The 13,621-nt window shown below is 31.4% G+C and overlaps 1 protein-coding gene across 1 annotated transcript; it reads left to right on the top strand.

Annotated features, from left to right (window-relative positions):
* Window positions 1-3,159: 3,159 nt before the first annotated feature.
* Window positions 3,160-13,065, top strand: LOC132724851 (glutaminase kidney isoform, mitochondrial-like). The gene is made up of 15 exons (XM_060709807.1): window positions 3,160-3,389; window positions 5,321-5,457; window positions 5,811-5,940; window positions 6,334-6,413; window positions 6,802-6,965; window positions 7,301-7,392; window positions 7,900-7,941; window positions 8,305-8,363; window positions 9,046-9,112; window positions 9,709-9,804; window positions 9,990-10,166; window positions 10,438-10,569; window positions 10,823-10,977; window positions 11,553-11,693; window positions 12,333-13,065. The coding sequence occupies exons 1-15, from the start codon at window positions 3,312-3,314 to the stop codon at window positions 12,409-12,411; spliced, it is 1,629 nt and encodes a 542-aa protein (XP_060565790.1). The 5' UTR covers window positions 3,160-3,311; the 3' UTR covers window positions 12,412-13,065.
* Window positions 13,066-13,621: the final 556 nt, after the last annotated feature.

Here is a 13,621-nt window from a genome sequence, read left to right as displayed (position 1 = left end):
ATGGCTATTTTGGTACCATTTATTGAAGATTTGGTATCATATAATGTAATAACCAACTCATATATTGCTACTTTGGTTCCATACATTGATAAATTGGTTTCATATATTGTAAAAATGAATTAATATATTGATAATTCGGTTTCATATCAGGACATATGGTTCCATATATGGCTACTTTGGTATCATATATTGAAGAATTGGTATCATATTAATATATTGATAATTCGGTTTCATATATAATCCTGATATATAAAAGCACAGAGCAAGGATGCATGTTAGTCTAATTCATTAGACTCTTAAAGGCTTGTACACAACGTACAATCAAATGGGCAGACAGCCGTTCAACCATCGACAGCCGTACCGGTATATATATGTTTTTATATATCAGGACTATCTATACAAAATTTAAATACATGTAATAAGATTGTTTACAAAATTTGATTTATGCACTTTTAAGTCACATACTGAGTAGCTGCCTTTAATCACTATGTGTGGCTCAACGGTTTAGATTTACCACAACTATATATAATTAAAATAATCAATAATAATATATGCCTCGGAACAAGTTACCTTGCCCGTTTGTGCCTGAAATAATGCACGGAAGGTCACCTGAGGTCTTCGCTGGAACGTCGTCGAATAACCTATACTGTGTCGGTGTGACGTAAAACCAAAAAAAAAAATCCAAGTTACCTTATCCGTGGCCATTCGTGCCAGTGTTGAAGAGTCTACCCCTCGCTTTCGTAGAAATTCCTAGATTTGAGACCCCATTGTGTATACCGAGGTACATTAACGGCTTATTTCATACTAAGGGAAGTAACTATGTGTGTTATCCATTTTTGAACAAGGAAATGGCGTAATTTATACTATGGGAGATAACTATTTCTATAAGGTGTAACTGTTTTGATTGGCTTAAAAATATGTACGAAAAACTAAAATAAAATATGTACACAAAACTAAAAAGAAAAGTTTCAAAAACAAAACAAAAAATAAAAAATGTGCGAAAAACAAAAAAAAAGTTTCAAAAACAAAAAAAATAAAAAATGTGCGAAAAACAAAACAAAAAGTTTCAAAAACAAAAAAAAAAAAAAAAGTGCGAAAAAAAAAAAAAAAAGTTCCAAAAAAAAAAAAAAAAATAAAAAATGTGCGAAAAACAAAAAAAAGTTTCAAAAACAAAAAAAAAAATGTGCGAAAAACAAAACAAAAAGTTTCAAAAACAAAAAAAAAAAAAAAATGTGCGAAAAACAAAAAAAAAAGTTCCAAAAACAAAAAATAAATAAAAAATGTGCGAAAAAAAACAAAAAAAAAAGTTTCAAAAACAAAAAAAATAAAAAAATTGCAAATGTCACTTTTATGCCACCGTAGAAAACATTAAAGAGACGAGATTCTAATTTGAAGATGGCCTAGAGTAAGTATATCTTCTTTTGATACGAAGTTTAACTCACCTTAAATAATGATTTAAATGTTCTACATAGGTTTGTGTGTAAACTTGAGTTATGCATCTTTTAGCTGGTGATATTTTGACCCCAGGTGTTGCTTTGAAGTTTGCAGCACCCGAGGTTAGCCAAAGTCATCTTTCCTGTTCAGGCGCCACTTTACCTAAACTGTGTTGGTACGCCGTAAAACCAACAACAAGATTTGTATCATCATTAATCATAAGGGTAGGCCATTACAACAAATAATGTTGTAATATCGTTTGGAGTTTCATTTGAAGGCGCTGAAATAATGTAGAAATCTTTTATTCCCAGTTTTATTAAAATCCATATAACTTTTTTAAAATCTGCTAAATACGTCTTTTATTACTATATTAATTACTATCTATACTCGTAATGTATTAAACGGTATATAAAGTTGTCATCCCTCATTTGAAACATTCATGAAACAAAAACAACAACAAGAACAAAACAACAAAAACAACAACAAAAAAACAACAACAAATAAACAAATATATAAAATATAAATAAATAAATTAATAAAAAAATTAAAAGTAAGAAAAAAAACGGATATAAAGCTATTCAAATTATACCAGTGCTTAACAAAAATGAGAAAAAATGAGTTTATATATAGAGACGCGGTACAGTTTGAGCTCATTTTTCTAAAACTTTGATGATATCTATTTAGTTCAGGTTCACGCTATACTTGGATACGTTTGTAAGGCTGGTCCTATTTTTGAAGATTTATATAGGTAGATTTGATGTCATATGCCGCTCATCACTGTCATTCATTTACTTATAGTATACATGTATTTGATGTATATGGTACAGATCTACTTTTGGTTTAAAATCAAGTTTATGAATGATTAGATACTTTGGGTCTATTCATTAGCTCGAAAATGTCTGTATCAAATGTGGGTTGATTTGAGTATTATCATACAAACATACAATGAGAATTCAATCCATGCATCGGATATATGTTTTAATTATTTCAAATACTTGTAATCCGTATTTAGTTTTCTCTAAGAAGCTTAAGGAATCTCTACCGGATTGATGTAAAATTTGAAATTCTTGAAATGTAAATCATTTACACTGAAGAACTACTAAATTGGATATTTATCACATTTAGAGAAAAAAATCCAAGTACATAACCAAAAATGTATTAAGTGAGATTTAAGCAATTCATCAGTGGAATAATCAAAATCCACATATCTGTACATCTGTATGTAAACCGTATTACTAGCGAGTCAATATTCTTGTTTCCCTTTGCCTAAATAAATTTGAACACGTTATTTAATAACATCATACAGTTTTATACCCCGTTGCCTATAAATAAATTCGAACACGCCATTTAACAATATCTTACAGTTGAAACAAATATATCGTTATAATTTTGAACAATTGAAACAAGCGCAAATCTTCCTTATGGTTATTAAATCATATACACCGACTTTTCTCACGTCATAATTTGCAAACGCACCAATCGTTTGATCATGTCGAATAATAAGACAGACAAACGCTAATTATTTTGTTCACGATTCACCGATTAAAGTTAAAAATTATATCCTAATATCTCGTAACGTTCTTTGTGTATGTACGAGGGTCATACATTATGTAATGTAATCTGTTAAATAATAAGAAAAAAATATTTCATTTTTTTTTACCTCTCTACATTCCTTCAAAGAAATATCCTTTGTGATCAATGACGGACTGGATTCCACCTCTTTGGCAGGTTATCTATGCCCGTATATCATGAACAATTTATATAATTGATCAAAATCATTTTTAGGATCAGCCTATCCACATTCTTTTTACATAATCCCTAACGTTATATCTCAACTGTGTTTATGTGCTGTTTCTAGGGAGCTTCTTGCGTCTGGAATGAAAGACTTTGAGGAGAAATTGTTTAGTTTACTGTGTGATCACAATGGTCTTGTCTCCATGGACAGGTTTAATAACGTAAGTTGTCTCGCTATAAAAATATCTATTTTGATAGAGTGAATAAATATTTAAGCCATTTTCATTTTCAACGTTTTAATGTTATATCAGCGTTGTTTTACATTTTTACGGTCGTAATATGCATCCCCGTATCTTCAGTCACAGATGTTATACTTCTGTATTTCGAGATAGTTCGACATGACTTTACGAACACATCTTTAGATGATTCAATTCAAAATTCACCATTTTCATGTTTAAATGTTAAATTCTGCCTTAGCCGGTGCTAGGGAGCACCGGGGGCTTGGACGGTAATGAACAGAGTCAATCAAACCGAGCCTGAGACAATTTCAATTTTGTCGTTTTGGGAGTTCTTTAGGAATTCTTTTTTGTTTATTTTATTGTTGTATATTTGATATTTTTAGTTCTTTCGATTTCCATTTTGTTATTGGTGATGCCGTCAGTATATGAATACTATATGTTATCACCCAAAGATAAGTCGTCAGCCTTCCAAATTTCTGAACCACTATCAAATTTCTATTTCGGACCGCCAATTACTTTCTAGTTCATATAACACATATTATTTTATTTTAGTTATTTGCAACGCTTTTGATGGAATGACGGGAAAATATCAAAATGAAGGTTCCATGATAACTGCTAAATCAATACATTTGTGGATATTCCTTGAATCTGAATACCACCATTTTCATACTAAAATATGCCCAAGTCGGTGCTAGGGGGGTGGACGTTAGTTTGCATTTACAACTGCCGTCCATGTATATGCTTAATCAAAGTAGTTTCAACTTAAGATAGTTTCAATGTCGTTTAATGTTTAAATAATTATCTCGTTACTTATCATGTTTATAGAAATAAGTAAGTCAATAACTCTATAAAAATTATGTAAAGATAATATTGGAAAATTATAATAAATATATAATATAATATTTGTAAATATAGATATGAAGATTATTACACACAATCATGTTGTTTTCATATTCTTATGGTTAGTTAGAAGAGGGTTTAATCAAACATTTCTCATCTATCTAACGAAAAAATCTTATATAAACATAATGAAATATGTGAAATACGAAATATTCAAATGCTATTTTAGTATTCGCCCATCCCTTTATAAATATAATTAATCGTACTTTGCAAGATGCAAACAAAAATTGTGTTACCGGCTAGAAACAGTTCAATGTTGCTTTATACAGTAAGTATAAAAACAGAAAATGATAAATTGCTGGTGTTTTTTTTGTTGTTCGTATGCTACAAACTATGTATGAAGTGTCTCTAATAAAGCAAAACAAAATCTGTGTCAGTAAAAATGAAAATGACTTTTTTATGACAGAATATTGCATGGTATATCATATTGAGATTAACATGCCATTTGTCACCCACGAAAATAACATAATGTGATAGTGTTCACACAAGCTGACCTGTCATAAAAATTTATTATGCTATATGATGTCATGATACAAAAAATGTTGAGAAGTAAGATATTTGATCCCATTCTAATTATCTGATAACATCTAAAATCATATGGAAAAAAGCAAGACCAGAATTACGTAGACCTTTTTGTAATTTTAAAAAGAATGGTAAAATAAAGACATGAATAAATTTCACAGGAGCTTACTTTTACATAGAAAGCTATCCAGCTAGCTTACGGAACGTCGGTGGTTCTACTCAGGTGCCGGTGTAGTCTGAAATAATCCTGACATCTTCCTCCACCAGTAAAGCTGGAAAGTCGACATATGACCTATACTGTGTTAGTGCGACGTAAAATCCAACCCCCTCCCCCCATCCAAAAAACAACAACAAAAAACATCCGTTGGCATAATTTCATACTTAACGGGTTCTGTGTACAACTGACATACATAATTTTTTGATAAAATCTATATCAAATTCCAGCAACAAATCTTTTTGTACATGTTATAATCATTTCTGTCTGTGAACAGCTTCTTGAAGAGACTGGTTTACGAGGGACAGATTTCCGGTTAAAAGAGACGATGACAAAATTCCGGGCGGTTCTGGAGAGACAACTTCATAATGAAAATGAACTGAGAGGATTGGTGGACAAAGAAACCTTTCTCGAGTAAGATAATATAAGCATAATTAAAAATATACATTTTTTGTGTGTTTAAGGTTATTTATTTAGATATTTTTTACATCAATTACTTGGACAATTGGAATTAATGATTATAAAAGTCTTTTTTTTTCAGGAAAACAAAATCATATCAAAAAGTGATAAAATACCACCGATCCTCCGAGAGGACGAGGGAAATAAAATATGACAAAATGAAAAGCAATAAAACGTTAAATATATACATGTAGTATTGCTTAACATATTTTTGATATATAAAGTAGATAAATGAATGATTATAGACAAATAAAAATACAAAGTTGAAGCGTGAAGAATAGCCGAATGGAATAACTTTTCATTTTCAGCTGCGTTTTGGACAATATTGTTGTTATATCAAAAGCCCTGACCAGCCAGTTTGTGATACCGGAGTTCAAGCCTTTTACAGACATTATAGACAAAATCTACGAGTCATGTAAAGAAAATGACCGCGGTCAGGTGAGATTCTGCTTATCATTTTATAATAAGGATTTAAATGTAGTAAGTTTATAATAAAAAGATGTATTTATAGTAATATCAAGTACAAAGTCATTTTAGATGCAGCTTAGTATGGTACAAAATCCAAATTGTTCCATTGTAAAGTAGTGTACAGAGGCTTTGTCATATGAAAAAACGTCCAAACAATGCAAATGAATAAATGAATGTTATTAGTCAAAACCTGATAAAAGTTAATTAAGTTAGTTATATAATTAATGTGTTGATAAAAAAGTAATGTGTTGATAAAAAGGGTTATGCAAAGTAATACTAATTTTGTTCAAGGACAACAGATTACTAGCTGCGCCTTTTTCATTTGTACCAAAATAACCAGAAATAGTTTCTTTCCTTTACTAGCCAGCACAATATATCCCACAACTTGCACGTGGAAATCCAGAACACTGGGGTGTTTCTGTTTGTACAGTAGATGGTCAAAGGTATAAACAAAATAAATAAAATGAAAAAGAAAACTAGAAAATAAGAATAAATAAACTAAAAAAAATACTATGTCCATTATTTAAGTAAATACTTAAGACAACATTTTAACACATTAAATACATGTAGCATTTATTACAATCCATGTTTCATTTGATACAAATCTGCTAGGATAAAACTAATTTTGTATCATATGCCAAAATATCAAACCGATTGCTTTGGAATGAACACCTAAAGGTAATTTCTCTTTTAAACAGTAAGCTTAAAAACATAAATTCGTCTCATGCAAGTTAAATTAAAAATAAATCGAAGTTTTTCTTCGTTTAATCTACCTATTTTCTTTACATAAAGAAATGCATGTTCTTTCAATACTCTTTTTCCGAGTTGTAGATATGACTTGGGAGATACGAACATACAATTTTGTCTTCAGTCGGTTGTAAAACCATTGAACTACGCCTTGACATTAAATGATCTATCCCCAGAAGTGGTCCACAAATACGTGGGTCAGGAACCGAGTGGGAGATCATTCAACGAGCTAACACTCGACTATCAACGTAAGCATTTTGCTTGTACCCAATGTCTGCCATCTTCGTGGCAATATGTAATTGATCTGTAAAGTCTGTAACTTTGTGACCCATGACTTGTGATAGGTCTTTTTCATGACTTGATAACACATCTTTTACAGTCACTGATTAAAATCCTCTTTTCCGCTTCTTCAACGGAGTCGTCGAAATGTTTCGATGGAAGCCTTCATTGTTTTAGCAATTCTCTGTTATTTCGAAACAGCATTAATGCCATTTGGCTGCTATAACCAAAAATGTACTGCAAAAGCAGAAGATGAATCTGTAGCTTAAAGTAATTACTTTGATATTTCGGTTTATATCTTCAGACAAACCACACAATCCAATGATTAATGCAGGTGCTATTGTGATTTCGTCATTGCTAAAGAAGGGATTGGTCATTGCTGATAGATTTGATTACGTGAGTTTGTAATATCTTTTGTTTGACTGTTTTTTACGAAATATTTATTGGTTTCATTGTTGTTGCAGATGTGGCGTACAAATATCATGTTGTTGTTTATATAAATGCATCTTATCATCACTTCCCCATAACATGTGTGTAATTTTGAATAAAAACAACACATGAATATGAAATAGACAAACATGTACCATTCGAGAACAGTTATAGTAGCCCATTGTATAATACCTTTCTTGTTTCTAGAAAGCAACATTGTAAAGAAAACATCAAATGACGCTGTTGAAAATGAACCAAAACATTTTTAATGTATAAAATGAAAAATTGAAAATGACATCTAAGGAAACTTACAGTATTTTATGAAGAGAAAACTGTCCTGGTTTTGACATTTTTGAGATTGTAAGATTTCGTTCCATCGGAGGGTAAGGTCATTTAAAAACATGGTCATATAAGAAACCGGAGAGTTTGATATATAATATATAGAGGGAGACCAGGTAACCTTTTTCTTTGTAGACTCGGAAAAATGATGAACCTGATTTGAGATATGTAGAAAAGGTAAGATAAATCTAGTGCTTTTGGTTTATCATGAATTGTGAACGTTGTCGTAAAAGATTTGTAATTAGGCTTTGTTTAATTTTACAGTAAGAACACATTTATTCATAGGGATAAGGCTGAAGAAAAGTACATCATATTGTACTTAATGCAACAGGATAATAACAAAAACATAGGACGGTGTTGATCTTTATTTTGAACATAATATTATATGAATTTTCTCTCAAAATTAGGTCGGACGTGTCATATGATAAATATACTAATATTTGATGCCTCATTTACTTTGGAGATATTTCAATGTCAAGAAAAGCTTTAATGTGTAATAACCAAATTGTTATTATTAATATAACATGTTCTCATCCGCAGGCAATGGATGAGTTACGACGGTTAGCAGGTCAGGAGCACGTCTCATTCAATAATTCGGTGTGAGTTTTCTTTCATCTTGCTGTCATTACATTTAAGGAAGTTTAATGTCCTCCAAAGAACAAATTTATCTAATCCTATTAAGATACTAAGTTATCTCAAACATGATCTCGCATAATTAAGAAGATTTTTATTTTTGGCTAAGGGATTGCCTTTAATGGTTGAGCCATAAGAATTGCAGTGACCGATTATCCCTGCGTGATCATAAGAGGCGACTAAATGGGTCCAAATAACTGGAGTCTATGCATCTCTTATCTCTAGCAGGTGAAATGGTTTTGACCCCTGGTGCTGCTTTGAAGTTTGTAACACCGGAGGTTAGCCAAAATTATTTTTTCCAGTTTCAGCACCATATGACATATACTCTGCTGGTGCGTCGTAAAATAAAACAAACATAAAACACTTTTAAATTCTTTTATGTTCTGTGTCACTTTTCATGTTGTGGAACTCAGGAACAGCAACTTGACAGATCCAAAGTCAAACCAAACCATTGCATGAGTCAGCCAAAAGTTGAGCTTATTCTTTTTCACATTCTTAAAAGCAATAGCTTTCACTTTCAAAGCATCTGTTTTCAAAACAAACTAAATTCCATTTATCTTCTGTATCTTTTAATTAGCTTTTAATTTCCTTAGCATTTTTATCAACCTCTTTACACACAAACCAGTGTTTGATCTCTTTGACTTACAGTTACCTATCGGAGAGAGCTACAGCTGACAGGAATTTTGCATTGGGTTATTACATGAGGGAAAATAATGTATGATATATTATTTTTTCTTTAGCGTTTGATTCTAATTTGTTAACCTTTGATTAGAATATATTTCATACATTTATTTTATCAGATGTTGATGTGTTTCTTACAGTATATTAGTTAATAATTAATTATTTTTATGTATGATCTTCTTGTTTGGTGGGGCGTCCGTGGCCGAGTACTTCAAACCAGTTGCCCATCACCACTGTGGGTTCGAATCCCGAAAGGGACCTTGGATTCTTTCATGTGAGGAAGCTATCCAGATACCTTACGGAACGTCGGTGGTTCTAATCAGGTGCCTGTTCGTGTCTGAAATAATAGACGGAAGGGCACCTGAGGTCTTCCCCCACCAGTAAAGCTGGAACGTCGCCAAATGACATATACTGTGTCGGTGTGACGTAAACCCCAATCAAACAAACAAAAATCTTTTTTGGTTATTTTGCACAAATATTAACAGTATATTAGTAAACATTTAATTATTTTGTCTTTGATCATCTTGTTCGCTTATATTGCACAAATAATACTTGATTTCGAGTTGTCTACGGTATTGTGTTGCATACTAAATTTTACATTTCACTTATCATTTGATTATATTATTTCAGTGTTTTCCTCCAGAGGCACGATCTGTGAAAATCCTTGATCTACTAACTTTCAAGTATGCCATTATATATTTTGTTGATCAAGAAACTCTTGGCACAGTTTATAAGAACTAAGTGGCTAGACATCTTAAACAGTTAGCAGCGTATAGATGTACAGGTATGTATTAATGTAAACTTATTTGTAAAACATACATTTTTTAAATATCCGCAATAAGTTTATATTAATAACATAATATCTATTCGCTTAGTTATATTAATATATTATCGTTTTGCTTTTGTTTTAGCTTTGTTCTATAGAAGTGACGGCACAGTCCGGTGCTGTTATAGCCGCCACCCTGGCTAACGGCGGCATCTGTCCTACAACTGGGGACAATGTGCTCGATCCTCAGGCTGTACAAAACACATTGTCACTCATGCATTCCTGTGGCATGTACGATTATTCCGGACAGTTTGCTTTTAAGGTAATTATTTACAAAAAAGTGTTATTTTGATATTAAAATACATATGTAGAGTGGCTCATCTCTTCTATTACAAATATATTTTATTATTGTATAATTTGAATACATTATGTTTACGGCAGCACATTTCTTAAGAATAAATGTAGATCCGACATTTTTTTTTTCGCTACTTTATCCAGTAAACTCTGTCACAGAACCAAATACTTACTGATTCATAATAAATCTAATAGCTTATTTGGATGCTAATTATGAAGGATTGTTTGTTATATTTCAGGTTGGGTTACCGGCAAAGTCAGGGGTAGCTGGAGGTGTCATGCTTGTAATTCCCAATGTAATGGGAATCTTTACCTGGTCCCCACCGCTAGATCAGTGGGGAAACAGCAGTAGAGGTGTACAGTTCTGCGAGGTAAGAACGCTTGAATAAGGAAAATAACTGTTTATTTTAAAACACAACCGCAATAGCTTGGACATGAAATTGTAAATAAACATTAAATATTTATGTCTTATTTAACAAGGTATTGTTGATAACAGCAGAACAGAACAAGAAAAAATAGGCAGTGTCGTGCAAATACAAAAGGGTTCGACATATTAAATTCAGGATATATGTGCCAGAGAGTGACAGATCGATATTTATGGTGATCATTTGTTCTTTTTGCTAGGAACTAGTAGAGAATTTCAATTTCCACAACTACGACAATCTGAGACACACCAATAAGAAGTATGATCCTCGAGGTCGAGCCGTGGAGTCCAAGGCACAAGATGTTGTCAGCTTGCTATTTAGTGCCTACAATGGTGATGTCACTGCTATGAGAAGGTGATAGACTTGTTAATGCATAGAATGTATCAGATTTTAGAGGAGTATTACAAAAATGTTTTCAATTTTAATATTATTTCCTAGGCCCATTATGCCCCATAGTGCTTTTAATTTTATTTCTAAAAGACTTTTTATTTTGTTGTACTATCATACTTAACAATAAAGTACTCATTGGCCGATTACCTTAACTTACTTTTGCTTTTGTTGCTTTTTTCGCATTTAGAACAGTTACAGTGATTTAGTACTTTGTATGGTAGTCAAAATAATACTTTGTTTACATTTGGTACTTTTATGACATACAATTTCACATTTACCGCTATTCTCTTCAGGTAATAATCTTCTAACATGCTCTTAAACCATTATTTAAATGTTGTAAAACTCGTGTTGACCCTTTCTTAAGAAGTAAAAAAATGTTCGTCTGAGGCATAATGTGCCTTCTATAAAAAAGACTCGATTACATATAATTCACATTTAAAATTGACAAATCCGTTCAAAAAACAATAGGCAATTAATTTAGATATTATCATCTAATTTTATCTTTATTTAAAGATATATTTAGATTTAATTTATTCCAGGTATGCTTTGCTCGGGATGGACATGTCTTTGGCGGACTATGACGGCAGGACGGCTCTTCATCTTGGGGCAGCTGAAGGTCACGAATCAATTGTCCGATTCCTTCTTGAGAAATGCGGGGTGAACGCTCATCTTAAAGACAGGTCTTCCTTTTTTTTTTTGAACTTGAGTTTTTAGTATTTTGTTTACAATATAGTGGATATTTGTTTAGTTCAGTGTAAGATCGGAATATATTTCACCGAGTGAGCACCAAAAGGTATATTTCACGAGTGGCGCAGCCACGAGTGAAATATGAACTTTTTTGGTGTTCACAAGGTGAAAGTACTATTTGCGATCTGCGTATTTCACTGAAACAACGTAAGGGGCTTAAATTCAAAACAGTGAAATTATCAAAGTGGTAAATTCACTGTTTCAAACAGTGAAATTACCAGTTTTATATCACTGGTATATTTCTATAAACCACCGAAAAGCATGTAATAAATAAGTTTTAATTCCATATAAGTACATGTGCAATGTATCTATGAATATTTCGTAAGGATTTTGTCATTTCCCAGTAAATTGTTCATAATGCTTCGGAAGAAAAAAATCTTACGTTTTTTACGTTGTGAGAAAGATATTTTACACATTCTTATTAACACAGTATTAAGTTTAAATTGTATGAATAATGTTTCCAAGTCCAGTCACTTTGCCGACAATATTTGTATAGAGTGAAACATAACGTCATTAAAATTAATCTAAGTGTTAGAAATATACACTTTTTAAATGATTTCTGTATGTTTCAGATGGGATTTTACTGCCTATGATGACGCCAAACGTTTCAAGCATGAAGACATTGCAAAACTGCTCAAAGAATACATGTAAACATATTTCAATTCATTTTGGAAAATACACAGTTGAAGAAGTTTACCAATCACGCGAAAAAAAGCAGCAACAAAAAAAATAATAAAAACAACATAGTTAATGATAAAAAATTGTTCCCCCAGGAGGAAAGTGTGATTATTTTCATATTGCATGCTTTTGTACAAATATTCATTTAAAGTTTTCATATGACAATCCAGATAGAGTATAAACAGCAGAATAATTCAACCAAGCACGTGCAATTTAGCAACATAGTTAATGAGAAAAGGAAGTAGTTTCCACAGAAAGAGGAAGATTGTGTTTTTTTTTTGTATGTAAACTTTAAAGCAAAAGAAATACTCTAAGGAAATGGCAATGCACTATTTCAATACACTAACGATTTTTCAAACTATTTGTCCCGTAAAAAGGTAGTATACCTTACACACAGTCTAAGAAATGCGTTATGATATGCTTTGAACGATTTTTTTCCCTATCCTTTGTCCCGTAAAATGGTAGATTAATCTTACAGACTTATTATATTATTTCTATAATGTATTGTCTATTTATCTTTTATAAAGGTTTCATATACATGCAAAGTACACTAATGTATGATATACTAGCATAGATAACATGTTAAAAGTATTTATTCTTGTCTTAATTCTTTTGTACGTCCCTGGCCAATCCATTCAAAAGCATAAAGTATAAAATAGAAAAGATTATATTAACAATTATATATAAACAAGGTCTGTTAGTTAAAGCTATATGCCTCCAGATCAGCCAAAACATTTCAAGAAAATCAAACTTGAGAAATATGTTCTAAGGTTTTATAAAAGTAAAAAGATTCAAGAAATGATACGCGTGTTATGTGCGACTATTGACTGCATTATTTATCACCATATTTCTATTGCGAGACTAATATGTATTGAGGGCTATTTTTCATGTTTCGACCTGTTTTTGATAATATACGTGGATTGTAAGTGCCGCTTAAAATATGTAAATTACTTTCTTTGTTCACTTGATAATAATTTACTTTTCAATAAATTTTCAAAATGTTTTATGAATATAAACATGAATGTGCAGAATTGCTGCTTTAAACAACATATTTTAGAGTTACTAAAATATGTTTGTTTTGTCATATATGAATACATAACTTGCTTGTCCATGTTTTCAAGAAAATGAGTGTGATAACGTTTAAGTTATATGTTTATTAGACTTTTACATATGACATTGTATC

The sequence above is a fragment of the Ruditapes philippinarum genome, unplaced genomic scaffold (assembly GCF_026571515.1).
Source record: "Ruditapes philippinarum isolate M1 unplaced genomic scaffold, ASM2657151v2 ctg9798_1_1_1_1, whole genome shotgun sequence".
Taxonomy (NCBI): Eukaryota; Metazoa; Mollusca; class Bivalvia; order Venerida; family Veneridae; genus Ruditapes; species Ruditapes philippinarum.
The sequence above is the reverse complement of the archived record's forward strand: the minus strand, read 5'-3'. Positions and strand labels throughout refer to the sequence as shown.

Bases quoted from the DNA above. Each gene is read 5' to 3' on its own strand.
- LOC132724851 (XM_060709807.1), top strand. From the start codon at position 3,312: ATGAAAGACTTTGAGGAGAAATTGTTTAGTTTACTGTGTGATCACAAT. The intron at 7,393-7,899 runs GTGAGTTTGTAA...TTTTCTTTGTAG, and splicing joins TTGCTGATAGATTTGATTAC to ACTCGGAAAAATGATGAACC. The intron at 9,113-9,708 runs GTATGATATATT...ATATTATTTCAG, and splicing joins ATTACATGAGGGAAAATAAT to TGTTTTCCTCCAGAGGCACG.